The sequence below is a fragment of the Anopheles bellator genome, chromosome 1, assembly GCF_943735745.2.
Source record: "Anopheles bellator chromosome 1, idAnoBellAS_SP24_06.2, whole genome shotgun sequence".
Classification (NCBI taxonomy): domain Eukaryota; kingdom Metazoa; phylum Arthropoda; class Insecta; order Diptera; family Culicidae; genus Anopheles; species Anopheles bellator.
The window spans coordinates 22523467-22551109 of NC_071285.1; the positions used below are offsets into that span (position 1 = coordinate 22523467).

Here is a 27643-nt window from a genome sequence, read left to right on the forward strand (position 1 = left end):
GTTTATTGCTTCCATCATCGAGCGCGGGTTATCATCGTTTCACTTGCGGGGCAGGGTTCTCCGCTTACCTTCGCCACATACTGGGTTATTGGTGGCCTGAATTGCGCTATGGTTTGTGTTACGGTACAATAAACAATAAACTACAATCAACCGTCGGGAGGCGCGGCCGTCTGGGTTTTGCGCATGTGTGCTCGTAGATGGTTCAGGCCGATGGCGAAAACAAAAACAAAGAAAACAGCGACGTGGTAACAATGTGTGCGTGCGAACTAAGGTTCGAATGGAGAATCCTGGCGCGCGGTACTGCGCAGCTTCGCTTCCGGGCGGACGGGTGACATGGTTCTAGGCCAGGGCAACTTGCAACAAGTCCACTTGCGTTCGGTGCGGACGGGGCCATCCATCACTGCCGGCTGTCAGGATTAGCGCACTTATCCTGGGTCGCTTGACTAGAACCGTCTAGACTAGGTTGCTGCCGTCTGGCCACTCCGCTCGAAAGAGGTCGCCACGTGCCACGATGTTTCACTCCGTAAAAGAAGGACTCTCTGCTCCATGTGCTCCAGTAGTGGTGGTGCCAGATATTGCCGCAAACGGTAAGCTGTCGCCGTTCGTTTCGTTTCGCTTCAAAAACATAAACCTGCCCTTTCGCTGTACTTGCGCCTTGTCGGAACCTTCGCAGCGGTTCCGGGAGGGCGTGAAAACGGACCATTCCATGCACTCTCTCTCTCTCGTGTTCTGTTCTAAATTCTTCTAAAGTCTACGTGTACTGGTTCCTGTGTGTGTTACTGGTTAACGAGGTGAGTACAAAATACAAACACCCACCCGCTCTCTGGGGCGCTCTGACTCTCTAGCGGGCCGTTTTTGGGGTATGGGGGGAGATCTAGTGGGGTCTAGAGTCTCCCGGATCACATCTAAAACTGTCCAGTGGTATGTACAAGGACTGCGCTGTTGCTGCTGGGGCGCTGGTGGAGCAGTGCGCCCTAGGAGACGAGCCGCTTGAAGCCGGCCCGATCGTGGCCTAGCTTCAGCTCCTCGTAGAGCGACGGGTTGACTTCGGTGGCCATCGGGACGACGGCATTCTCGTGGCTGAGCCCGGTCGTGGCGGTCCCGTTGGCGGTGTGGAGCGACTCCTGGCGCCAGTCGGCGCCCGCCCCGGCCACACTCTGGCCCGATACGGCCGGTATCTGCAAAGAAGCGGAGATTCAGATTAAATAAACGTCAGGCGGCCTAGTTGACAACTAGTTGAGATATAACTAAAGAAAATCTTAAAGATACAATTGGTTTACTATTAATAACAGACTCCAGAGCCCAGAATGAGGGTAAAAAACGTAAAAACAAACTGAAACCAGAAATCAAACAAAAGTGCACGTCAGAAAGGGAAGAAATGGATCGCGTTTCAGACATACGACGCCTTCTTATAAGCCGTCCACGTGCGACCAACTGAAAATTGGCCAGTAAGCAAGGGGCTCCATCACATTTTCCCAACTTAACGAGTGAACTCCTTAGCCATGTGTTCAAAAAGTTCTGTAAATTTGTGCATACCTTCAAAATTGAACTTTTTTCAAAGAAATCAAACGTTTATTATTTTGATTTTTGAAATGAAGCATTATGTTCCAAGTTCCAAAAAATCCCCATCCTAATGATTTGTATCGTGAACCAGTTTTGTTTTGTGGGTCATGGAGACGCCAGGTTCAGTAGTCATTAAGCCTCACCTGGCGCCTCCATGACTGACTAGTAGACACGGCATTCTGGTCGTTTTCGATCAATGCATGGTTCAAATCTATCATTTGTTGTCTGGTGCCACCAGAAAGTCCTTTTTGGAGTCCTCCGACATTCTTTCCTTGTTAAGCCAAAACGGCCATTTTTACGTTTTTTATACCGCTTAAAACACTGCGACCTTTCAAAAACCACCTTCGACAATCATTTGATGCGATTCTGTAGCACTTTTCTTCATCAGATAGCAGGAAATTAATAATCCCTGCAATACGTCATTGACAGGTACAAAAGTTGACATGGTCTAGCTTCTTTCAAAGATCGGTTGCAAACTGATTTTTTTTTCTATCTGTAATCCTTTTGTCAAAACAAGGTAATATTGCCAAAAAATCTGCATGAGGAGGACAAAATCGACAGGTGGAGCCATCTGTTTAAAAGTTCGTTTTTTCAAGGTAAAATACCTGGTATTTTGCTTGGACGTGCTTTGGCTTATCGGCGATTTTTGTCTATTTCAAAAGATGAAGGCATAGAATCTGTATTGAATTTTGTGTGAAAACGGAATTAGGAACCGTCAATAAGGAACGGTCAATAAGGAACAATAACCTCAGATCGGGCCACGTGTGATTTTTTCTTGTTCCGGAAACTGAAGAGGCCCATGAAGGGACGTCGCGCTACGCTACGCGATTGAAACTGTTTCTTTGAAGTGCTTCGAGGCTTGGAAAACACATTTGCTGGACATTTGCTACGCGAAAAGGATGCGCGTGTGCGCGCTCGGTGCGCTCACCTGCACGTGCTCGACGTTCATCTCGCGCAGATAGCTCGGGTTCTCGAAGGCCACCCCACCGTTTGCCGCCTGCTTCTGGCCAACCTTGCGCTGCCGGACGATGAAGATCGCGGCGACGGCGAGGACGATCGCGAGCAGCCCGGCGACGATCCCGCTCACGACGCCCGCGTTCGTGGCGTGCGACGCGCTGGTGATGTGGTGGTCCCCGAGCGTGAAGCGGAGCGGCACCGACAGGACGCTGGCCCCGAGGTGGTTACCGGCCTTGATCACCAGCTCGTACATCACGTTCGGCTTGAGGCCCTCGAGCCGGATGCTCGTTTCCTTCGCGTCCAGCCGGCTCGTCGCCAGCCCGTTGATCACGTTCGACAGGTTGTCGCTGACCGGCTCGAGATCGTGCCAGAACACCCGGTACCCCTCGACGGTGGCCGGGTTCTTGAGTGGCGGGTCCCACCTGGGGGCAAGAGGCAAGCAACATTGAGTTGGTCGTTGAACGCTACACGATCGACGGACGGACGGACTGACCTAATGAGCACTTCCTCGTCGCCCAGCACCTGCACCTGCAGGTTCTGCGGTGGGCCCGGGAGCCGGTCACGGTTCTCCTGGAAGCAGCCGACGATCGTGCGGGTGTGCTGCAGGGCGCACAGGCCTGGCGGAGTGATCGGTTCACCCCGGCACCAGTTCAGGCACCGACGGGGCACCTCCTTCGTTGCGCAGCATCCGCGGTGATCGGACCCGTCGGCCGCACAGCGCATCAGCTTGTCAAAGTCCACGATGCACTCCGGCCGATCGATCACGCTTTCGATGTCCAGGTAGAACGAACAGGCGCTCATGCACGCGGAGGATACGTTCTGCGCCACGCAGCACTCGGAGATGTTGGACGCGGCCGCCGTGTTGCGGATGCGCACCGAGACGGCCCGCGTTGACGAGCCGAGTGCGTTCTCGGCGTGACAGAAGTAGTCGCCGACATCCTGCGCGCCCAGCTTGCTGATCGTCAGCGTCATCACGTACAGCGAGTTGTCCTGCAGATGGGACGAAATGGGAACACATCAGAGGGTTGACCAAAGCCCGTGCATGGCGTAGCCTTACATCGACATCATTCCGCATCGACATGTCGTAGTTACCGCCCTGGATCACCGGAACCCGTCCGTCGTGGTCACGCCAGAACATGGTCTTCGGGATGGGGCGGGCGCGGACGCTGCACCTCAGGTCCACCGACTCGCCGACGGAAGCCACGGTGATGCCGGCCGCTTGTATCCGCGGCGCAACTGAAGAAAAGACCGACCGGGGGGGGGGGAGTGAGCCATTTTGGGTCAGACGATTGGCCCCGGCATACTTACAGCTAATGTTGACCCTCTTGGCGGCCTGCATCGGTATGCCGTAGCCGTTGTCGGCGTAGCACGAGATGTGCTCCATGTCGGTCGTCACGTTGTGGATCACGGTGATCATGTGGCGCGACGTGTCCTGCCGCACCAGGTGTCCGCCCACGTACAGTGAGATCGTCGGCGCCGGGTTGCCCATCGCCAGGCACAGGATCGTCATGGAGCCGCCCTCGGAGATAATGTCGGACGGGTGCACCGTCGGAGGCTGTCGGGGGAGTGAGAGGAGACGATGAAAGAACAGTGAACGAGGGCGGAATCACCGGCACACTATGGGGATAAGGCGGTCATAAGCCAACTCATAAAAGTGTTGTCTTTATAGGATATATTTTCCTAAAATAGATAAGCTATGAGCGATCTGAAGTTTTAGAGAATTCATCTGTCAAAGTCGAAGGAGTGATAAAAATTCTCTTTAAAACCAACACAGGTTTGCAACGGTAATGTACCTATATTATGCATCATTAGAAAGGTAACAGATCCTTTTTTGAGATGCGTAAAACAAATATAACGGAAATATAAATATAACATAATAAAAAACGTTTGGCATTGCTTCTACATTTTTATCGGGATTTAGTATGGAACACTACGAAAAAATATAGTTTATCAACTTTGATAGTGCACCAAAATTATTCCGTGGCCTTGCGCAACCAAACTAGGTGTTACTATTAAAATGAAGTAAGTCCGTTATAATAATAAAATAATAAATAATAATAAATAAAACAATTAAATGAATCCATTAGCCTTATTGTAAGTAAACACTTCCTGATGCAAAAGGAGGCGCCTGGTCATCCATGGCCATGTCTTTGGCCATACAAAATATATTGCCTTTATGAGCTTTTTGTCTCTTCTATTATTTTCGGTAAGCTAGGTAAAATGTCTATCGAACAACCGAGTGTCCCCGACGCAGTTAATAAGCATTTACCTGTTTCAGAATATAAGTTTGTATAGATTTGAACTGAATACGCGTTTCGTTCAGGGCATATGCATTTTAAGGTATAATAAAAGAATATTTTCAGATTCTGAGCGCGCAAGTACTGTTATTAATCTACATTTGATTAAGGATTTGATAGAAAAGTTTATGAATATCTTAATAACCATTAGCTGTTAAGAGAAGTTAATGCCCCAACATTAGGTACATAGTGGAGAGATACATATCAAAAACTTTTAGTGCTTTATAGTTAACTTAAAGAATCTGGGGAATCTGGGGATATGCCAGAAAATCTTACAGAGAGAGAGCAATTTAGAAGATACTTTCATTCAGGCAATACAAAGGAGTGACCCTAAAATTAGTTCTACTTCATTGGGTTATGGGCAGCGTAAAAGGAAAACATTAATGACGATATCGCAATTGATTTAATCAGTGAACTCAATCAATGTATTAAATCGATGAATCAATTTAGATCAAGGAATTAATTATCCTTTTCTTCACTCATAAGGCAGTGGCTTTTATCAGAAATTCGATATTTGCAGCCGATTATGCATTGAAACATTTTGGTGTCATGCAGATTGCATAACTCAGGCGTTAAAATACCTTAAAATATCGAAAAAAATTTACTTATAATACTCGACGGCGTGCATTACACATAAAATGTTGAATTCAATCAAACCACATGCAAAATAAACAAAAGTGTTCAGAAAAGTCGGTAGATTCTTCCTGAAACCCCTTTATCCCGACCGAGACTTACATCGACGTAAGCCGGCAGCGCCGGGTCCGTCCACGCGACGAGCGTCTCCGAGGGCAGGCTGGTGCCCTTCGCGCCGATCGCCACCACGTAAATTATGTGCTGCGTGTTGGGCAGCAACGCATTGATCCGCACCCACAGCAGCCGCGTATCGATCACGGTGTAGTTGTTGGCCACCTTGTGGATCACGCGGTACGTGATGGGTTCGTGCGGGTGCGAGAACTCCGGCGGCTGCCAGGCCACCATGATCCAGGTGGCGCTGTGCGCCGAAACGGCCAGCGAGTGCGGCGGCGAGGGCGCCCCGTACACCGTGCTGGCCGCCTCGGTGCGGGACGTGTTGATCAGCAGCATCGACGAGGGCAACGATAGGCCGTACTCTCCGCGGGCCACCACCGTGATCCGATAGAGCGCCCTCGGTTCCAGCTCCTTCAGCTCGATGTCCGTCTCGGTCGTGTTCAGTTCCTGAGAGAGAGAGAGAGAGGGAGAGCGGGTGTGTTAGGGAACAACTGACGACTGATCACCGACACTTCCCACTTACGTGCTCCAGCTTGATCACCGTCTCGTACATGGTCATGTTGTTGACCTTGCCGTACTGCACCAGGTAGCCGAGTGTCCGCCGGGCGACGTTGTCCGTGCTGTTTGAAGGAGTGTCCGCTTCGGTCGGGACCCAGGCCAGTGAGATCGAGGTGTTGGTGACGGCGGTAACGTGCAGATCGTCGACCGGTGCCGGGATGTGGCCGATGCCCTCCTCGAAGCACTGGATGATGTTGCCGGCGAACGGGAGGCAGTCGGCGGGGGAACTCGTGATCACGCCACGGCACAGCGACTGGCACTTGGGTGGCACGGCTCGGCGGGCGCAGCAGGACGTGTGGTCCCGGCCGCCCGCACTGCACCGCACGATCGTTCCGATCTGGCCACGGCACGTGTTGCCGAGCTTCTGGATGTCCGACATCTTCGCGTCGTAGCTACAGAGTGGCGCACACTGCGGCAGCAGGCCCGAGGCGTGACAGCACGCGGTGATGTTGTAGTGCTTCGAAGGCGCAGATGCCTGCGCTAGTGCGTCCCGCTTCGTCTGGAAGACGAGCCGGGGGGACGGGCCGCCCTTGCCGTGGGCGTTGACCGCGACGACGAACGCCTCGTAGTAGGTGGCCGCCTCCAGATCCTCGACGATCACTGGCCCGTGGTCCTTCTCCAGCACGCTGTACTCTTCGCCGCTGCCGAGCCGCCTGAAGTGCAGATGGTACGCGGTGACCGTGTCGGGCAGGATCTTCGGGGGCTTCCACTCGAGCACGGCGAAGTGGGACGCTACGAGCGGCGCCTTCAGTTTCGACGGTGGCCCCGACAGCACGCCGTATCCCTGCAGTAGGCAACTGCTATACTCGGACATGTACTGCAGACACTTGAAGTAGTTGAAGTTGATCGCTCGCACCGTGCCGGAACAGAACGACAGGCAGCCGTCCGGGATGCCGCGGCTCTTGCAGCAGGGCGTGTGATCGACGCTATTCGCAAGGCACGCGAAAGTGATGTTAGCCCACGGCGCGCATACCATCAGGTCCGGCACTTCGGTGAAGTCCGCCTTCACCGGGTCGCACATTTTGTCCAGGCACGTCCGGTGCGTGATGCCCTTCTTCACGCAACATCCTCGCACATCTGTTTGGAGAGAGTGAGAGAGAGAAAGGGCAGCTCTAGATGAGTGATTTTATGTAAAAAAAAAGTCGTTCATAAAATATCTATGAAGAGGTCAGACCATGTCGACTTTTGTGCCTGAAAATAACGTTTTCGGGGCATCATTGCTTTTATGCTGCCTGCTGAAGAAAACTGCTGAAGAATTGCATTAAATGCTGATCGAAGCTTGTTGTTGGAAGATCGTAGTGCTTTAAGCGGTTCGAGGACGCTGAATTACAAGAACTTTTGGACGAAAATGACACCGAAACGCAACAATAACTCGGGAATCGGCTGAATGTTTCCAAATACGCCATATCCCAGAAGATCCAGAAGATTGGGAAATTGGTACCACATGAACCGAAACCGGAATAGCGAAAACCCAAATGTGAAATTCCACTCGACAGGTACAAAAGTAAGTCATTTTTCCTTCAGATCGTGATTGGGGATGGAAAGTGGATTTGATTTTTGGGAACCCAAAAAAGAAAAAAATCATGTCCGGGTTAACCATCAATTTTGACTGCAAAATCAGATCGATTCGGCAGAAAGACAATGCTGTGTGGCTGGTGGGAACCGAAAGGTGTGTTGTATCACAAGCTCTTAAAACCTGATGAAACCTTCAATACAGATCCCTATCGGTCACAAATTACCAATTCGGTCCAGGATTGGAGGAATAACGTTCAGATTGGTTCAGCAGACTCTTCGATTCCGCGTAGAGAAGTCGAAAATTGGACGACTAATTGGTTTGCTTCAACAGACGAAGAATTCTTTCGGCGTGGCATCTACGATTTAACAGAGATATGAGAGAAATGTACAGCTAGCGATGGCACATATATTTTGAATAGAATAGAGCTTGTCATTTCAATTTTTGCATTAGATTTCATTGTAAAAAAACCGATTTCATTTTTTTACATATACTAAGGTTAATCTTGCTGTAAGCAACACATTGCGGGTCCTGCGGCACAAACACTGCCTCTGGTCCGCTTCTGTTGGAGCCAGGCGCTCTTCGGGTCTAACTTTCGCCATCGGTATCGGTGTGACAAATAATGGGAAAGTAATTGAAATATAGATTGCCTCCGACGGGTGCCGAATGTACTGTCGACAGAAGGATAGGCGAATGGGGATGCTTGGACTCTACCCAGTGGCCCCATACTTTGGTTTGATTCGAGTGTATGGACGTGCCGCCCGAAAGTCTGGCGGACACCACTGACAGCGAGGTTTTGTCCTTTGTCCCTGCGCGTTTCCTATCTCAATTAGGGCTTTCGGTTCCAGTGCGAGCGCGGGACGTGGAACATGGATCGGCCATTAGGGCGCGACGGTCAATGACGGATCCTTTGATTCGCCGGATAATGGATGCCCGAGAGTGCGTGACGCGCTTTGCTGGGCCAAAAAGAAACTTTTCGTCCGAGCGTCCACGTCCGATGCCGGAGGTGCGGAGTCTTTCAAAATGGAAACCAATCTTGCGGACAACATTTCCGGGCCGTATCGGGAACAACGTAAACCGATACCGGCGAGTTGGGATTTTGAAGAACTGAGGTTTTGGTCAAAGAGCCACAGGGCCAGATATGCGACCATGACTAGTTTCGGAAAACCGGCTCACATCTCACAAGGCAGGTGTCGGTGGTTCGCAGATTCTCCAATTCCTTCGTTTCCACCAACCGATTGCGCCAAGGAGACTGTCTAGCTGGCCTCCTCTTCAATATCGCGCTGAAGCGGAACCATCCGGAAATCTGGAGTGGAGACCTCAGTGACCATCAACTTAGGGTTCGGATCCTGGCCTATGCTGATGGCATAGACACTGCAGATCGAAGAGCACCAGAGACAATGTTAATCTCCGTTGCTTTCTGTAACGGTGTGTTTCTACGGGCCACGGTTGGGAACGCCACGTTACCTGGTAGGACGGGAACGACGGCGACGCTGGTCTGCTTGCTGGCAACGCCACTCTCGAGTGTAAGGGCCCGGATCCGGGTGCTGGGTAGACTGGAGCCGTGCTCGTTGACGGCCGTCACGGTGACGGTGTACATCGTGAAGGGGCTCAGGTCGGACAGGATGGCCGTCGTTTGGTTGGCGGGCAGCTGGAGCACCTTGCTGGTGGTCGTCCCGGCGCCGCTCGTTGGGTCGGTCGCGTTGACCAGATAGTCCTGGTCGAAGGCGTGTAGCATGGCGGCTTCGATGCGGTACGACTTGACGCTGCCGGCCAGCTTCTCCGGTGCGGCCCAGCTAACCTGAAGCGATCGCTCGGTCAGCGGTTCCACCGATACCGATTGCGGCTCGGACGGCAACCGCTGCACGTTGTCCAGGATGCACTGGAGGCCCGGGAGCGTGTGTTGGACGCAGGAGACGCGCGATTTGAGCAGATCGGTGAACGGGGTGTACTCGCCGCGGCACATGTCCTGGCACAGGTCGGGAATGCCCTTCTCGACGCAGCACGGCACGTGGTTGCGGCCGTCCGCCATGCAGCGCACGATGCCCGGGAAGTCCTTCTCGCACTGCTCCGGCTCGACGCCGGCCGACCCATCCAGGATGTTGTGGAGCACGCAAAAGCCGATGCAGGCCGCGGACACGTTGTTGGCGTGGCAGCAGTCGGTGAAGTCGTGCGTCACCAGCGGCACCCCGTCGGCGCTAACCTCCTCCTCCGAGTCGGTATACGCGTCGAACGAGTCGCCCTCGGAGTCCTCCTCGGAGGTGGTCGCTGCTGCCGGACTGGCCGGCGAAGTCGGGGAAGCACCGCTTCCACCCGGCGGCCCAGGCGTCGCGCTGGTGTCGGTCGCGTTCCCGACCCGCCCGGATGCCGTGCCCTTCCGCTTTGCATGCCGCACTGTAAAGTAAACGAACCACAAGACTTGAGTAGCGAGTTCAGCGCTGCCTTCGCCGACTCTTCGCCTAGAACTTCGCCACCACCACCGCCACCGGATAGTTCCGGGCGGTGGGCGGAAATCGTTTTTAATGGAAAAAGTTGGCAGAAAACTTTTGCGTGTTGTAAAATGTTCGCCCGTTGAACCCGCACCGCCGTTCGGAGGCGGGCGATGATAGTGCCGGGGCGAGGCAAACTTCTGGTGGCGCCTGGTGATCCTGAGGCGGCAAGGGGTTTTGCGTAGTTCCGCTCAACTGAGACGGTGGCTCAACCTCCACACTAATTCTAGATTAATCCGAAGCAATAATAGCGTTCGCTCGACGGTTGATTCCTGCGTTCCCCCGGCATCCAGTAAATCTTCGTCCGTCTCTGATGCCTTCGGAGTCACAAGTGCTGTGGGTGAAAAACAGGCCTCGGCGTCTTGGCCGACCCGCGCGTGGTAATTACCTGTCAGTGGATGGAAGCTCCTGACAATCGGGTCGCTGTTCACCTCGCACACGTACACGTCCGAGTCGTTGAGCCGGGTCTCCTTAATTAGCAGCACCCACACATCGCCCCCGAGCGGCGTCCGGCCGGCTGGTGCTGGAAAGAGAGAAGCCAGACGGGGCAGAGCCCGCAATCAGGAGTCTGTGGCAGCAAAACGGTTTTCGATGGTGCCTATTTCTTGTCCCGCCAATAAGCTGTGTAATAAGCGTTTCCGTGAGCTGTGAGCTGGAGCAAGGACCCCCCTAAAACTGGCAACATCAAACTTTCAGATTTCGCCATTATGCACAGGCCGCTAGAAAAGGGCAGGAATTTGGTCGATCGGTGGAATAGAATACGCATCAGAAGTAGAAGACGTAATATGAGAGAGTACCTTCGTTGATTTAACGTTTCGTTTACCAATAGGACTGATGAACCTACAAAGTATTCAATTGTGCGTATTGTTGGAAGTAGTTTTTGTTTCAGTTCAGTTTTTCTTTAATTTGTGGCACATCGGAGAAGCTTACATCTGCAACGTCGGTGTCATCAGCATAGGCCAGAATCTGGCTGTGATCTGACTCTAGCGATGATGAAGAGAAGGCAAGATACATTTTTCCTTCAAATAGATAAGTCAACTTTGACCAATCCAAAGTGTTTCCGAGAACTGAACTGTGGAAGTCAAAAGACCGATAAAAATTGCTCTTTTAAGCCAACTTTTATTCACTACTTTAAAGCGATCGTTTGCATAGTTTTCAAACGACCAAGTACGTATATTATAAATCTTTAGAAGACTAATAGATCCTTCTTTGATTTAAAAAAAAACCATTGAATCCTATCCATTAAAAAATTACAGGTGTCATGCAAATTGCATAGCTTGGGGCGTTAAAATACCTTAAAATATCGAAGAACCGTTGTCGAATCTTGTCAAACCACATGCCAAGCAAACATTCAAGTTGAAAAAAAAACCGGTAGATTCGTCCTGAAACCATCAATGTCCACCTGCCCCATACGAATTCCCCACAGTGGACCGTCCCCTTGGCGAAATCCCCTAGTGGTAGCGAAGGGATTAGAGAGCTTGCCGTCCCCGTTCACCTGGCATGTGGCTTGTGAGGTTGGTCATGGTCACTGTCACAAGTCTGGAAAGTTTGGCCGGCATTCCGGTCTTGAAATCGATGGAGAGATGGTCGATGTTCCTACGAAACTCAATCATCTTTCCAAGGATCTGCCGCATGGTGAAAATCTGATCAGTGGTAGACTTTCCCTTTCCTCCTCGATAGTTAGTAACTATCTTGTCAACGTATGGGACAAGTTGTTCCTCCAGAACGAGGAAGAAGATCTTGCGGTATTTAACACCGCTAAAGAGTTAGAGCTAAATGTTTTGACATCTTTGATAGTAGTTTCCCAAAATCAAAATCATTTTTGGCTTTTTCGAATGTTTATAGAAAAGGGACTGATGTTTTGGAAAAAAAATTGAAAAAGATTATGGCTCATTATTTAAATTCCCTTAAAACGGACGTCAATTAGGGGTTTCTGGTGCATTCGCGGGCATCGGGAAAGTCAAGTCCTATGGCAGCATAAACGAATATCCAGCATAAAAAAAAGGAAGGCGGTCGTTGGGCATCGTGAGAAAATGGAAAAATCACTCCCACAGACACGCGTACGGTGGCCCGGATCTTGAACATCAAAAAAGCCGTTTAACTTTCGCTCGCTCACTGCCAACGCAGGAGGAAAAATTAAAGATCCTCTCGAGGACTCCGTCGCCGTCGTCACCGTCGTTGCCGCCGTTGGCCGCCGGTAATGGATTGTTGCGAAGCAGCGCCATTACTTGAGTAACATCCAGCCACCAACGAACACATCAGCACATGACACGACGGAACTCGGCTCCCGGGTTCCGCGTATCCTTCGCGGGATGGGCAACGAGCGAAGTGATTTCGTTTGAAGTGCCTCCGCTTCCGGAACTGATCTCGAGCCACGAGCCCGGTTCGAGGCGGATCCGGGCGAGTATCACACTCCCGGCGGCTGCCTCCGATGCCCGCGGTGCGCTTGTTAAGGATGCCTTCCTGTGGGCCAGAGGCGTCAAAGGCAAACTCTGCTGGCAAAATAATTAGCGAGCTCCTTTGAAACGGTGCATTCGTTGGTGCACCTGTGCTTCCTTCGCGCTGCGACTGCTGCGCTTTTTGAGTTCGAAAAACAGTGAGAGACAGAGAGGGAGAGAGAAAAGAAGAGAGAGAAGCAATCGAAACTTTTTCGCACGACTCCCGGGGCGAAGAATCCGCGAGGAACGAGTCCTTTGCGTAATCACCACTATTTTCGCCGCCTCGTCTCAGAGCTCTGTAGTTGTTGCGGATGGCATTTTTTCATTTTTCAAACACAAAGCGATCTGCGGAGCAGAACCGAGCTGCAGGTGGCCTACGGAGAACGGATTACAGTTTACAGAGCCAGAAACCCAAGGGAGCAACCGTTGGATGGCGCCTTGTGTTGAAAGGATACGTATTGTTACGGGAGGTTACTGGAAATGATTTAAGAATGGCCGTTTTGCCTCTTCCAGGGCTCGACCTAGTCAGTCAGGCTGGCTGAGGTTAATGATTTGGGTCGATCGAAAAGTTTCAAAGTTGTTTTCAGTTGCCACTTTAGTGGTTTTTGGAGAAAGTTAATTGACGGTTTCATTTATGGAGCCTCAATTAGACCTCGATATTGATCAACGGATCAAATTTAGAGGCATTTCATATTGTCACTAATTGATTAAAGTTATTTAAATCTTGTACTAGTTCCGATTGTTGGAAAAATTGTTAATTTTGCAGATGATATCAAAAGTGGTATAAAATAAGAATAAAAAATTCTGGCCTTCCTAGCAAGGAATTTTATAACAGCAAATTACATTGCATAAAAGGAGATCGATGTTCCAGAAACAATGCATTAGTTTCCACGAGAGTCTGCTAATTAAAACTAGGGTTGGATATGTTATAATCGTCTTCCCAAAAAAACCGGGATATGAACGGGTTTTGTAAATGTCAAATTCGGAACCGTCTTCAGACAACCATTCCATCTGTAACGCTCGAGTCCTTGTGTGAGGGGCCCGTGGTGCTCACTGACCACGTTTATCGGGGCGTCTCGATAAAAACAGAACCCGTGTAGTTATCAAAAAACGACCGAATCCTGGTGCTGGTTTTTTTCGGGGGCGTTCCACGGTTCTTCTTACTTCGACCAGCTAAAAACTACACTGAAACCAATACGCACGTTGGTGATGGCGACGAAAAACGGGTAAAATCAAGTCGAAGAAATGACAGCTCTTTGATCTTCGGACGGTTGCCTTCTACGTACTGGCCTCTAGTGACTAAACGGGTGGCGTGTGGGTTCAGCAAGTGAACGGAAGCTCTGGAAGCGGGAAGGATCTGTACGATACCAGCCGAAATGTAGCAAACACGGGAAAACAAGGAACCAACTACACACAACGGTCGCTACGAGTTTTTGAGTTTACCATTGCTGGTGCTGCATGCCCGTAATTCGATAGTCCGTGTTGCAATTTAAGTCGGAATTAAAACGAGAGGTCCTCAGGGAGAACCCCGATTACCGTGGTCTGTTGTTATGATCCAGAAAAAACGAATTTTCATTGCAACTTAGACCGAAACATGTGGAATTTCGTTCCAATTAGTAGTGCCTCTGGCAATAGTAATTTAATGCGTTATTAAATTGAATTAATCCTTCTCTAGTAAAACTAAATGATGATCGTCATGAATGTTGTAAAATTATACAAGTATAACAATTACTTCGTGGCAAATTAAAGTGAGTTGAGCTGTAAAAGTAGAAAAACTTACACTAAGAGTTCCACGAACTAAATTAAAATTGAAACTGCTTTTAAAAGTTCTGGTTTTAAATTTTCCACACATTAAACTGCAGTTAAGAAGAGTAAAGCAAAATTTTAAGAATTCACTGGATGACTTTTTTTGCATACATTTGTTGAATCTTAAAAGAACGGAATACGGCCCAATACGGCGGAAATTTGTATTTGTTGCATATGTTAATTATATAATCTGTAATAGATCGTTGCTTAGTGATCACGTTCTAAGTCTATATAAACATTATTCTGATTCTATATTCTCTTTCTTTTTGCTATTGAAGAATATGCCAATTTTGTTCCATTTTTCAAGACTTAATTACAAGACTAAAGAGCTAACTGGACTAAGACTAAGACTAACTTCCTCAAACTGGATAAACTAAAGCTTGGGGATGGATCAGCACTTTGAGCTACATTTCGTGCATTTGTGCAACCTTTGCCTTCCCGACGTGTGAAATGGGGAATTTGTATTTGGGCTTAAGTTTAGTTTCTATCTTCAAGTAAACTAAATCTACTAACAACTTTTCGGATTTTTGGTTGATCTTTTCCATATGTCGGCAAATGCCTTGTGTCTCTGCTATCTAATGCAAATGTCTGTAACAGTCGACTCATTCTTATTTGCGTTTTGAAAAACTTAAATAACCCTACTGCCGTATTTGTCTGTATTGAGCACTTATGGCTGAAGAAGTATTGCTATTTCTTTAGCTCATTTAACAACTTCCAGCTTATTTTTATTCGTTTCTACTTGCAATGTCTAATTTTGAGTGCAAAGAACCAGTACTCGCGTCACGTAGCATGATCGATGAGTACCGCAAAAGAGTGCTCTAATCAAAGCACCAAAAGGGTAACCAAAGTTTTTTTCCAGTAATTTTATCATCGAAGATAAAATTAGTAAACTTATGCTGTGGGGTCTCCATAGAGGGTAGCATAGTGGACATAAATTGTTCACCCGTTATTGCCACACACAGCTCGGTACTGTTGGCCATCGGGTCTTCGTTCTGTCCCGGGGCCACCCTAGAGCTAGAGGCCAACGGTCTGACAGCTGGTGTCGCCGATTCGGGGACCGAAATGCTGCCGATAAATTCCCGCTCTTTAAAGCAATCAGCAGAGGCCAAAGGGCCAAATCGAAACTCGGGCAGTGGCTAGAGCCTCTACGACGAACCCCAAACTGTGCATGTGAGCGAAACGGATAGCCTAATGTTTACTGTCCCCAGCTCTCTCTCTCTCTCTGTGCTAAGTGAGCGAAGCATAAATTACTCGAAACTTTCTAATTAAAATTAGGAAAGATTGTTCGGGTAAAGGAGAAGCGCGCTCCAAATAGAGGACTCCAAAAGAGTTGGGTTTGGTGTGCACATGTGCGAGAGACCTGCGTACGTTCTCTGATGGAAAACAATTTAAAATTCAATTGTTTTCACTTTATTTACTCCCTTTAAGGGTGTCGGAGCAGCACCAGCAAAAGGTGAGAAGAGATGATCACGATGCACGGCCGTGGTGTTGACAACGGCCGCCAGCGTCCTGGCTGCGACGTAGGATAATGAAGGAAAAGCGTGTACCCGTAAACATGCTCGGTCCCAGATCTCGCGACAGTCGGTGGTGTTCCGATGGGGGGGAATGTGGCCAAATACCTTTCGTATTCGCGTTCGGTGAGTTCGCAGCAACACTTTGTGGAATGTAGCAGGCAATTCCAGGCAGGCAGCCGGCGTGGCCACAAGAAGGACCAAAAGGATACTGTAAGAAGATCGCTGGTTTGGCGCTGTTTCCTTGTCCAAAAAATGACGACCCAGAACGAAATCAACCCCACGAGGTCGTTGGCAAAGAATTCCCGAGTACGCCCGAGAATGTCTTTGAATCTTTTTGGGGCGGGCTCTTTAGGAAGGACCGCTGTGTCACCGCTGTGTTTTCTCGGTATTTTGTGCTTCTTAATTAAATTGCTGAATTATTGAGCGGGCACGGCGAAGGTGAAAGTGTTGCCAGCTAATGTCTGCCGTCGACATTATCGCCCTCGGAATCCCAGGGCCAGGGCTCCGGGCGACGGATAATGAGAAGCGATTACCGACACACAAAATAATCGTCTCGCGGAATGGGCGACGAAAATTCGCTTGTTTGCTGTTCCCCATCGTCCCCGGTTCGTGGGTTCAATACTTACAGTCGTCGTGCAGGACGCTGATCCGCCGGTCACCCGTGACCCGGTTCGTGCCGGCCGACAGGATCTCGTGGGGCCCTTTGCGCCACAGGACGGTGTCGTTGTTGAAGGGCGTATTCACGACGCAGGTCAGCAGCGCGTCGTCGCCCACGTGCACCATCGCTGGTCCGCCGGTGCCTAAAACACAAGAAAAGAGGACACATTAGTCTAGCAGCGAGTGGAGCGCACGGCCGAAGAAAAGGGTGCCCCATAATTAGACGTTTTACAGCCGAACGACGACGGCGTTGATGACGATCTGGATGAAGAAAAATGGTGCAATAAGGTCCAGCTCGAGGGGGCCAACAGTGTTGCCCATCACAATAAAACTAAATGTTTATGGCTCTTCTTCCCCGGGGGGCACTTTTTAGCAGCGGCACCACCATCTTTTTACTTCAAACTCGGGTGGCATTCCTTCCAGAGGTGACGGCGCGATCCATTTCCGTTTCGTAATGCCCCTTTGTAAAATCGCCTCGTGTCACCTTATTCGCGCGAATCTCCAAGACGATCGGGCCATCGGGCAAAAGAGGACGATCGCTCGGTCGAAAGTGTCGAAAACACAATTAATCGCCACGTTTGGTTTGATGTGTTTCGCAGGGCGGTTACTATGGTAATGTCAATTTGAATCAATAACGAAGCAACGGTTGACGAGCAGACCAACTCAAAGGGCACATGATTGAGTTGTCGTCAAAAAGAAACTTAAAGAAAGCTTTTGTTGGTTTGGAGTATTTTTGATTCCGCGGTGAATCAATTGGTTTAATTTTGTTGCTGAACTTTCAATCTTCAACTCTCGACTTTTCTCTGACATCTTCCAATGCCGGTTTGCAGCATATTTTGGGCATGGAACGTATAAAGCAGGGTCCCGGAATAGAAGGTTCTGCCGACTGGTTTGTGGCGTGAGCTAGGTTCGTTAGCGGAATTCCAAGAACTGTTTCCGTGGTGCACAACACGTGGTGTCATTTTATTTTTATATGGAATTGATACGAAGGCGCCAGCCGTTAGCCACGGCCATGTTGGTGATGGCGGAACCATTTATTTACATCGCGAATCAGTTCTTTGAAATCGTTAATCGTATTTTAACGAACCTGGCGCGTGGCAGAAATTAGTCGACGGAACCTTCTATCTAGAGACCTTAGTTTAAAGCTCCACCAGAGCCACACAACAAACCGAACGAGGACATCCCGAAAGGCGATATTGATTATTGTTTTCAGAACAGGACTGTTGTTGCTGTGCACCTTCGAACTCCAACATCGAACTCAACTGGCAGAGAGGCTCACGGACGATCATATATCAGTTCTGGTGGAAAACTTTCTATCTGGCGAGTAAATCAGATCACGGCAAATATGATTGTGGTCCGGTACCCACGTTGTGGTTGAGCCTAACACAATACCGCTGATGACCGTGACCGGGGGGTACCGGGTGTGTATTTGTGGCGGAGATTAATCGCGCCGAAAGATGAGCCCGGAGGCCGGTTCCGAAAATTGATTTCGAAATTAATGTTTGCCAGTGGAAATTGGTAAAGTTTCATCGTTCTCAGAACAGCCGAGGTCTAGCCCGAGGTTCTTGACAGCGACGGTCCTGATATTGTTGGAGCTAGCCGGGCCTCGCTGGCCGTCGTAGAATGTCTAGATAGTCTGGACCGTGGGTCAAGAGAAAAAGCAGATTCTTTTGCAGTTTGTTGCCAAATTGTGCTGCTGGTGAGACATTTATCTACACCGGTCCGGCTGCCGGAGCAGATCCACCGGTGGACAGCCCGCCGACAGCTTCTCGGACTGAGGTGTGGCGAGTGATAAAATGGTGTCCGGAAAATGCACGCTCCACTGGACGATGTGAACCCAGAACCTGTCGTCGTCCTCCGGTACGGGCCTTTGAAATAAAAATAACGACAGCCAGGGACCATTTTCGGAACCCGCACTCAGCTTCCCGGAGAAAGCGAATAGAAAAACCAACCATTCGATTCGTGGCCCGTCGGTATTCTTGCACCCGACCGGGCGGCCATTCCGATGTCCGTCCACGGTGACGACGTTAAATGATGAAAAACTGTGGCTACCGTCCCCCTCAGCAGTTGCTCCGTTCCGTCCCAGAGCCGTTTCCGTTTCGTTTCGCTTCGTTTCGGTTCTGAAGATGGTCCCGACTAGTGCGCGAGAGACGGCTTCCCCCGTCGACCGAGCCGCAGGAAGTGTAACCTGCCCAGGAATGTTCGTCTTGATAGGATTATTATTATTTTTCCCGACCGACGATGGGGTGGCACGTAATTTTTCTGGCCACGAAAAGCCCACAGGGGGGAGCCCAGACGGTGCGGAGCTGGTGCTGGTATGTAGCGATTGGTTTCTTGTGCAGACACTCAGCCAATAATAAAGGACAAATGGGCGAAATGTTCGTCCAGAGCATTTGGGAAGCATTTAAAAGAGTTTTTCGAAAGGTGAGACTCACACAGAAACGTTATTGCCGTTCGTTGTAAATGTTGTGTAGGTACAGTGGGAAAAAAGATGATGGTCAATAATATGACATTCTTCAAGCAACAACAACACTCGGGAATTAATCGTTTTGGATTGATAAATTAAATGGAAAAAGCGGATTGGAAAATAAAAGACTTGAATGAAAAGGCATTTAACTTTAAAAGTCCAACTCTACTTAGAATGAAATGATATGCAGCATATGATATAAATAGTAGAAAAAATATGCAGCTGAAAGCAAACCACAATGAAATAAACACATGGAAATACTGATATTTTTTTCAAACGCATGACCCAACATAAACTTCAAGAAATATAATTATAATGAAACGATAACTATGCGGCCATATTTGTCCACCCCAGAAGACACCAAGCTCAGTTTTCACGAGAAATAACATTTCGGCTTTTGGGCGCGACGACCAAAAGTGGAAATCGAATCGAACACCGCAGTTTACGTGATATTATTGGAACGTGTGAGAAAAACCATAATTTGCCGACCGCCGGAGCGAGCACCAGGTCGTGCCTTTTCCTTCCGAATGCCGGGATCAGTGAAGTGTATTGTGATTTCACGTTTCCCGACCCGGAATAGGAAGCTTTCACCTCGTTTTGGGAGATTATTTTCAAACGACACGTCGAAAAGGAACGAAAAAAAATGAATCGGAACCCTTGTTTCGTGATGACTTCATAAATCATGGTCGCTACAAATGTGTTGCTAAACGAGTTGCAAGTGGAATACATTTATCATTTCTCCTTTTCGCTCTCGGACGACGGCAGAAGGCAACAGGCGGAGGACATGTTTTATGATTTCTTCATGTCATGTACGCTCGTGTAATGCTTTAAACGGGGGGGTTCGGTATTGATTCGATGTTGTAATCTTTAAGGGAACCATCGCCAAACGCTGCTGAGCGCTTGCGGTTTAATGTTTTAGAAAAAAATGGAAGTGGAGCATTCTATTCGTCTGGAAATTACAGGTTTAGATATCCTTTCATAAGCTGTTTTTTCCAATATTTCGCGTATCCCTCAAAACAAAACGATATGTATCGATTGCTATTGAAAAAGATCGTTAACGATACAACAATTTATTCTGCCATAAAATATGTCGCGTACCTGTTCTACCCTCTTTTGAATCAAATCGAATGTCTTGTTTCTTTTACCTTTTGAACCGATAGGAACCTTGATCGACATTAGTAGATGGTGACTACATCAAGGAATGTACAAGAATCACTTTGTTTTTTTCAACCTCGGCCAAGAAGCTAGATTTCTGGAATAGACCTGCCAGCAATCGGTGTGACAATTGAATTCACAAAAAGGAACAATCTACAGGAGAACTTTAGAATCGATCGCAAGACATAACGATAATGTTAGGTAATTTTGTCTGGGCGGAAGGGTACCCATTGCGGATACTAAACTTGATTTTGCGTCACTGGAATTGAGGTTGTTCTAAATATGTATGGCTTAAACTTTACATTCGCCACCCAGTCAATGGTTCCAATTTTGCATTCTCGAGATATGGTATTGAACTTAATTCAGACATCAAAACTGCCACTGTACTGGCTAAAAGTCCACAAAGCCTTTGTTGAATGAATTATTCTCTTTAAACTATAGTAAATTTTTTATAGTAAGGTTCTTTCTAAAAACTTTAAACATGATCAGAAGTTTTCAGCTAATGCAATAAATAAGGACTGTTTCATATATTTTGGTTTTTCAGTTGGAGGTTTTTGTAATTAGAATGTAAATTTCCAACCAACGTCGACCATATACTTGACGATGTGCATCTCATTTTTATAAATTGCACTTTGAATGATTACAATATTTTATCCTGTAGCGATGTGCTGCCCGGGAAAATCTTATCAAAAGCGGTCGTTTTACTTGCGAAATAAGAAAAACATTGGTCTCAAAGAGGGAACGGATGACGAACATTTTATTATTCCTTTCCGGGAGCAGCTCGACTTCCGTTTCGTGCGCGAATGCGAGTGCTTCTCGATCTCTTAGGCTTCTTAAAGGTAGCAGCTACGGTTCGAAAAATTAACGGATAGCCTCGGATGGAGGAGGAACAGCAAATTGTCTTTCGGGCGCGAGAAAACACACGGAACGCGATTCGCCCGGTGCGGGCGTCGGTCGGGGAAGAGGACACTTCACGTCGATCCGTCACTTCACGACGCCAAAGGCAGCATACACAAGGCAAAACAAATTAAATGCTATCTTCGTAGCTTTATGTTATTTTTGCGCCCTTCTCAGAATGAGAGGGAGACTGAAAAATGAGGCAACATAAATAATATCCGTCCGAACGGATCCGACGGAGATGAAGTTTCCTTACACCGCGGAAGGAAGGGCCTGACCGCGGTCCCGGCGCCAGGAAGGTGACACAGGAAGCGCCGGAAATGGAGTGGAAAATACGCCTAATTTCCTTTGCTCGCCGCCGACTAGGGCCGCCATTTACCATTTTCAATCATTCTAATTACGGAAACGAATCAAACGATCCAATCAATGGCGCCAATGGTTCGTTTCCTCGAGCAACGGCCGCTATTGCTCCTTCTCGGCTGGCACGAAAGTAATGTTTCTTTTCGTTCGCGCCCCAAAGATCAGAGGGTTGCCGGTCGCTGGCCAAAGAATGGTGGCGAGATTGGATCATTTGCGAACGATTAGCTAGACTGTGGCATCGTACAGTGTCGTCAAAAATAGATGAAATGTGCAATAGATACAGCAATAGATGAAATGTGAAACGCAAATAGTAAACGAACCAACGAAAACCTAATTAGCACAAAGGAATCAATAGAAGCTTTGAAACTATCGAAATTACATGATGTGCGGTGTAAGTGGACGTGAGGTCTAAGCAGAAGATTGAATGCTTAAGTGAGATGACAGAAAAATTTAGAAAATAAGCAGCAATAAAATTCAATGTAATAGCAAAAAGCAAGCAGAACAAACAAACTCAGAAGCAGATAAATCAATTAACAATAGAAATCATGAAGCAATTATCAATGAATAAATAGAAAACGATATGGGACAAGATTGGAACTAAACTAGAAAAAGAATAGATAGAATTAATTAATATACTATCATTAAAAATAAAACAGAAAGTGCATGTTGCTTAAGTAAAACATTATAATACAAAACCACTAATTGAAATAGGAAACTTACTATTAAAGAGATCGAGAGATAATAACTGAAAAACAAGACCCATTCAACAACAATAGCAATACAAGGAAGTATGAAGCACTAAACATCCCATCAAATACAACGTTTTCACACATTGGTTGATTTTGGTTGAAAGGATTGTTAGGAGTCCCTCCTAGGTAAAAGCGCAGAGAGGATGATCAGATTGAAGCAGCAACGGTAATAAAACCCGCAGTCGGAGGGTAGAACTGTAACGACTATTGACATAGGTTACGGCTTAAAACAAACACACATATCGGGCCAGATGTCAAAGAAAATGTGAAAAAACGCACGGGCGTGTCATGTGCCATTTACGCACGGGCCTACCAAAAAACCCACCAACAATCGAAGCCCGCGGTCGCGCTGCACGGCCATCCAGCAGTACCTACGATGGCATTTCAAAAATCCAGAAAATCGACGAGAATCGCCAACTAAAACGATACATTTCAATTAGGGCTAGACGTTCACCGAAGGAACTGACCGCAGCAGGTACACTGGCCGAACCAGGTAGGTTATGGAAATTATCTATTCCAATAAAAGCCGAACAGGAGTACAAACGGACACACGGTGTACCGTACGGTGGGTCAATTTCCAACGCGAGTGTGTACCGAGAGTTGATCCTTCCTTTTGTTGGGTTGTAATCTTCTGTTCCGTTAGTTTTGCGGCCCGCCCCTCTCACTGTTTGCTTTGGTCGCTTCCTTCTGGACCATGGACGATCAACCGGTTGGTGTGTTAAAGGGATGGCCTGGAGCAAATCGCACATTTCCAACAGTTAAAGTGCTCGTCTATGGACAGCTTGTGGGCAAAACTAAAATAGGGAGCCCCAAAACAAATTCTGCACCGGTCCCGGGACGGATGTTTGCGCTCATAAAACGCAATCATTTTTTGGGCTCACATTAGTAGTTTACATGTGATCAACTGATACGAGGATACTTCGCTGGCATCGTGCGTAAGCGTTTTGGCAATCTGCTAGAGAGGTTTGGGTACAAATGAGTACAAATTACTATTTCATCGACACACAAGCGCTGCTCGAAACCACACACCAGCAGCAGCTTCTGGGACTCGGCCTCAGCCGTGCGGTTGATAGAACCTTCCCCTGGAAGAAGGGACACCCCAGAGCAATCCAATTTGCATAAATATCTTCACTCGCTTATCGCCTCCGAGACGGCCGCGGGAGGAATCACTTGCATCCGAGGGGGACACTGTGACTCTCGGTCCTTTTTCGCTGTCCGTCTATCTTTATCTTTCCTTTTGGCCCCAAAACGGAAGGATTTCCCATTTTCGGCGGGAGGATTTATTCAGGTCCGTTCGGCTCGGGGTCCGCCCGAGCTCAACGTGTCAACGATAAGCCACGTAGAACCCAACGGAACCCTCGTCCGGCCGGCCGTTGAGGTTACGGCCTCGAAGCTGGGAACTGTGGGCATGTTCAATCGGCTGTTCGCCCGTTCCCATTTGCAAAAAAATAGTCAACGTGGTGACCAAAACTTCAAAAAATCGGTTAGCTTAAGGATCGGGCCGAAAATGGGTCGGACTTCAATAGAAGGGCGAGAAGGGCCAGACGCCTCTAGGAAACAGTCCCACTGTGAGGTGGCTACCGTCAGTCACAGTCTGGGTTCTGGGTTCTTCGCAGAAGAACTACCGGCTGACGAGGGTCCAACGCATGGTACAGCTTTCTGCCTATCATGTGGGACATTTTTTTCAAGGCACGCACGAGGACGGTGGTTACGCATTTCTTGAGGTAAGAGTAGTTCTGACGCAATTTCACCTGCGTTTCAAGCCTACAGACTCACGGCATCTACAATTCCGTACATAGAGTGGAAATGTCCACCAAAAAGGTTTGGGGAAATCTTAAAGTGATACCGTTTTCATTCATTCCATGCTGAGCGAACTATTGGAGCTGTAATTCTTCCTGCTAGCTTCGAACAGTAAGAATTTCTAGTGATTGGCATAAAATGAGACCATCAGTCGCAATGGATGAATCCTATAGCTTCAACGACACGTTCGGATTGACCTAATGGAGCAAACAGTGTACGAAAACTGAGATTAATCTATCAAAAGAAAATGTTCTCAAGGGATCGACAGGCTTCACTATTTCACAGTTGAGCGCAACCGGGATGGAGCTGGGCCTCATTTTTGCTGAGCACACGATCCGATGACACGCGACGTGTAGAACAGAAAATGGCAGCTGTTCGTGGCGTGCTGGAACCAGCTGGTTCCTAAGCTTCCACGGCCCCCGGCCATTTTCGGCAAGGGTTCTCCGGCACCAATAATGAAACTTTTTTAATTTCATGCCCGCTAACATCCGCGCAGGCCCTTCGCACTGGCCGGGGGTTAATTATTGTGCCGTAAAACAGGACAAAGTTTCGGGAGACGCGCAACGGCGCTGACGGCGGCAGCATATGGAAAACCCGGCCGCAACCAACGGTGTGTAGCAATAAATGGTCGTATCCTGTTCCGTTTGGCCCGGGAAGTTTTATTGTTTACCACACACCTTCCTCGGCTGACTTCGGGCTTTGATTGCCACTGGCTGGCTGATCGTGCCTGTAATGCGACAGACGATGAACGATTGTAACGGTTGTCGGTGTGACCGGTGACGCCAGAATGATGTTGTGGTTGTTGTGGGCCCCAAATTAAGCCGGCCAAAAAGGGTTCCCCACGATTAAGGTACGGGGCAGAGTGTGAGGCCAAAGTTACATACTATTTGCTATGGGAATGTTGTGCACGGAAAACTTTGTTCGCAGCGCCCACCCGTTTTGTAATTGAGAAAGTTACAAACAAAGTCCCTTAAAGCCCAACGTGGGTCGATTAAATTGGATTGTATTGAAATCGGCGCAAAATTGTGGTTCCATTTGTTGGCGATTCATCCAAATCGGCACAAAAAGAAGCTGCTCGAATTCGCTACTCGAAAGCTGCTCGATATTATGCGCGATTGTGTGATCGGGAAGAAGTGCCGGGTGATTAAAAGAAAGCAAATCTGCCCCAATCGACGGTAATAAGCGTTGAAATGGCTTGTTGAAAAGTTAAATCCCTCGTGGAATTTATGGAAACTTCGTCAACGCTTCTCGCAGCGAGCCCGAGCCGAGGTGAGAAAGCGTGCTCCCGTGAAAGTACCGTAAACTTTATTTATTATCTATTATTTAGAGGATAACTTTCAGCTCGCCGACGGGATTAGCCGGGATCTTGGCCGGGCCCAATTAAGCGGACTTAACGAGACTCGCTGGCTAACGCCGCGGATTCAATCGCTGGAAGTGCCAAGCGGATAAAAATATGAAGATTGACTTTCTCATCTTGTTAGCCTCGGCGATGGTGGCGCTCGGGGCGTTCCCCGGTTCTATCTTACTCCATTCGGTCAACTTTTCACCCCGGCCCCTCTCTGGCACCCGATGATGTGATTGTCGTTGGCGTAGTCGGGGCAGCGCAGTCAGGAATCGCTAATTTTAAATTGATTCGCCACGGGCGTGGGTTGGCCTTTTTAGGAGTCCACAAAAAAGAATGGGCGACGCCAGGCCGGATGTTGGCCGGACACACCGTGGTAGCGCAGGATGATAAATATTTAACGAAGTCAACCGCTGAGGTAAGTGGACGTACCGATGGGGTCGACGGCTCCGACGCCGGTCAGCAGGACGAGAGCGATCAGCAGCAGTGTCCACCGCTCCATCGTTGGTTGCGCCGCGGGTTGTGCCTATCAAGCGAGGACCGTGGTGTGCTCCGGGGCAAGCAAAGGCTACTCCGGAACTGGGGATGCCCGCTGGTTGGTGGTCGAAGCGTTGGGCTACGGATGGGTCCCGTGGTAATTCATTCAATGCTCCCGAGGGCCTATGGGGGGAGCAAAAAAAAAACAAAGGATAAATAGATTAGGCGCGTAAAAAGAGTTGGAGATTTTCAAGTCCGAAAAGGCGGACCAGGACTATGGGGGCGCAGAGAGCTGCCGTGTGGTTTCAACAAACCCACAACACACCGCGGACTTCAATCAACGGTAGGAAAGTTCAATTAACACCAGCTGGTCGAAAGGGGCGCACTTTTTCCATCTCGCACCTCCTGCCGTTGCTAGTCATCCGTCACGTACGCCATCGGCAAACGCTGGCGCTCGGAGCAGAATCAAGTTTAATAGATTTGCAATGACCGGGCTTGTTAGCACTTGTTTTGGGTGCGAAATGCCAAACGCCGACCAGAACCGGCCCCAGGTACTCGATTACATGGGTGTGTTCGTGCCAAACGACACGTACCTCAATTGAGAGTACCGTCTTTCACCTCAGAAGTCAAGGATTCGCTAGCGTGTTATGCTGGCCGAATCCTTGCAGAAATTCGTAGAAGTTGGAGGCTCTGTGTTCCGTGTAGGATCTTCGAAAGGCGTCTTCAATGGAAGAGTCCCAAATTCTGTTTCAATCTCAAATCATTAAACGCGGCACGTTGAATCACTTTCTGAAAGGAACAGTAATCGTCTAACGCCAGAGGCTTATTTGAATGATACAAATGAGCAACAGCCTAGTAAGGGGTAATGGTACCACCCATGGGAGTACTCGACTCCACATACCGAAGCGGCTGAACAGAGTAGCGACTTGCCGCCATTTAAACCGCCATTATCATAACTTTTTAGCGATCTAAAATTCAAATCGCGACTCGGACTTCCCCTAGCCTAACCGAACGCCGCGCTAGACCAGCGAACCGGTTCAATCCCGTTCTGTGGCTGATGTAATTTCACCTATCAATTGCCTGACCAACTCGACCCACCGTAAGGGCCGGTGAAGGCGCTGGTGCTACTTCTGTGTGTAGGGTTCTTGTCGCCGTTTCTTTTTGGGCCACTTTGGACTTCCCGCGATTTTGGGCAATCGACCAGGCACTTGATCGGGCCCGGTGATCAGAAGACCAGAGGTGTGTGAGCGATGCCTTATATTCCTCACAGCCGGTAGAGTGCCGCGCGCACAGCGGAAGCTGATATCTAATTCCTGGTTCCACACAAGGCCATCACGATAGGGTCGCCGAAGGGGAGCGTCATGCGCGGCTCGATCGGCGCCGATGGACGGGATGCATATAAAGTACATCTGTTTTGACCTTCGCACGATTGAGGCGCCCTGCTCTGGTCCCCCGTGTCTATTGTCACTCGGCACTCGCTACATTCTAATGCGTCATCGTTAACGAGCTGATCGCCTGAATTTATGGCCCACCCAGCCTGGCCCCACAGTAGTTACCACAGCTTACGGGCACGAGTCCGACTTGATGCAAAAAGGCCAACTGCAGCTCAGTTCCATCTGACAAACATTGTGCCTGAAAAACAGTCTGGTCTATTCCGAGCCACAAGATTAGCTCGCTGTGGAGTATTTAAGGTAAGTCAGTTACCGTTAGTACAGGCCACGTCTCGTTGCGGGCCGTTCCGTGTCGAGATAGGCGTCAAGAGGCCATCTGAAACTGGAACAGAGCACCGTTTTGCGCCGATGACGGCATCGATCGTTGGCTGCCGAGCACAGCTAACCTTAACGGCTCGGCTATGCT

The 27643-nt window shown here is 48.8% G+C and overlaps 1 protein-coding gene across 1 annotated transcript; it reads right to left on the bottom strand.

Moving 5' to 3' along the window:
- On the bottom strand, positions 1 to 25811 carry LOC131215235 (Ig-like and fibronectin type-III domain-containing protein 1). The gene is made up of 11 exons (XM_058209622.1): positions 25742 to 25811; positions 16509 to 16682; positions 10513 to 10647; positions 9103 to 10029; positions 6088 to 7199; positions 5553 to 6011; positions 3829 to 4075; positions 3578 to 3756; positions 3014 to 3510; positions 2492 to 2942; positions 1 to 1178 (listed from the first exon to the last, which is right to left on the bottom strand). The coding sequence occupies exons 1-11, from the start codon at positions 25809 to 25811 to the stop codon at positions 975 to 977; spliced, it is 4455 nt and encodes a 1484-aa protein (XP_058065605.1). The 3' UTR covers positions 1 to 974.
- Between the last annotated feature and the right edge of the window lie 1832 nt (positions 25812 to 27643).

What these genes read in the sequence shown, in the direction of transcription:
- LOC131215235 (XM_058209622.1), bottom strand. Translation starts at nt 25,811, where the DNA reads ATGGAGCGGTGGACACTGCTGCTGATCGCTCTCGTCCTGCTGACCGGC. An exon ending in CAGCGTCCTGCACGACGACT is followed by an intron (nt 10,648 to 16,508) that starts GTAAGTATTGAA and finishes CTCTCTTTCCAG; the next exon opens with CACCAGCCGGCCGGACGCCG. An exon ending in CGTCGTTCCCGTCCTACCAG is followed by an intron (nt 7,200 to 9,102) that starts GTAACGTGGCGT and finishes CTCTCCAAACAG; the next exon opens with ATGTGCGAGGATGTTGCGTG.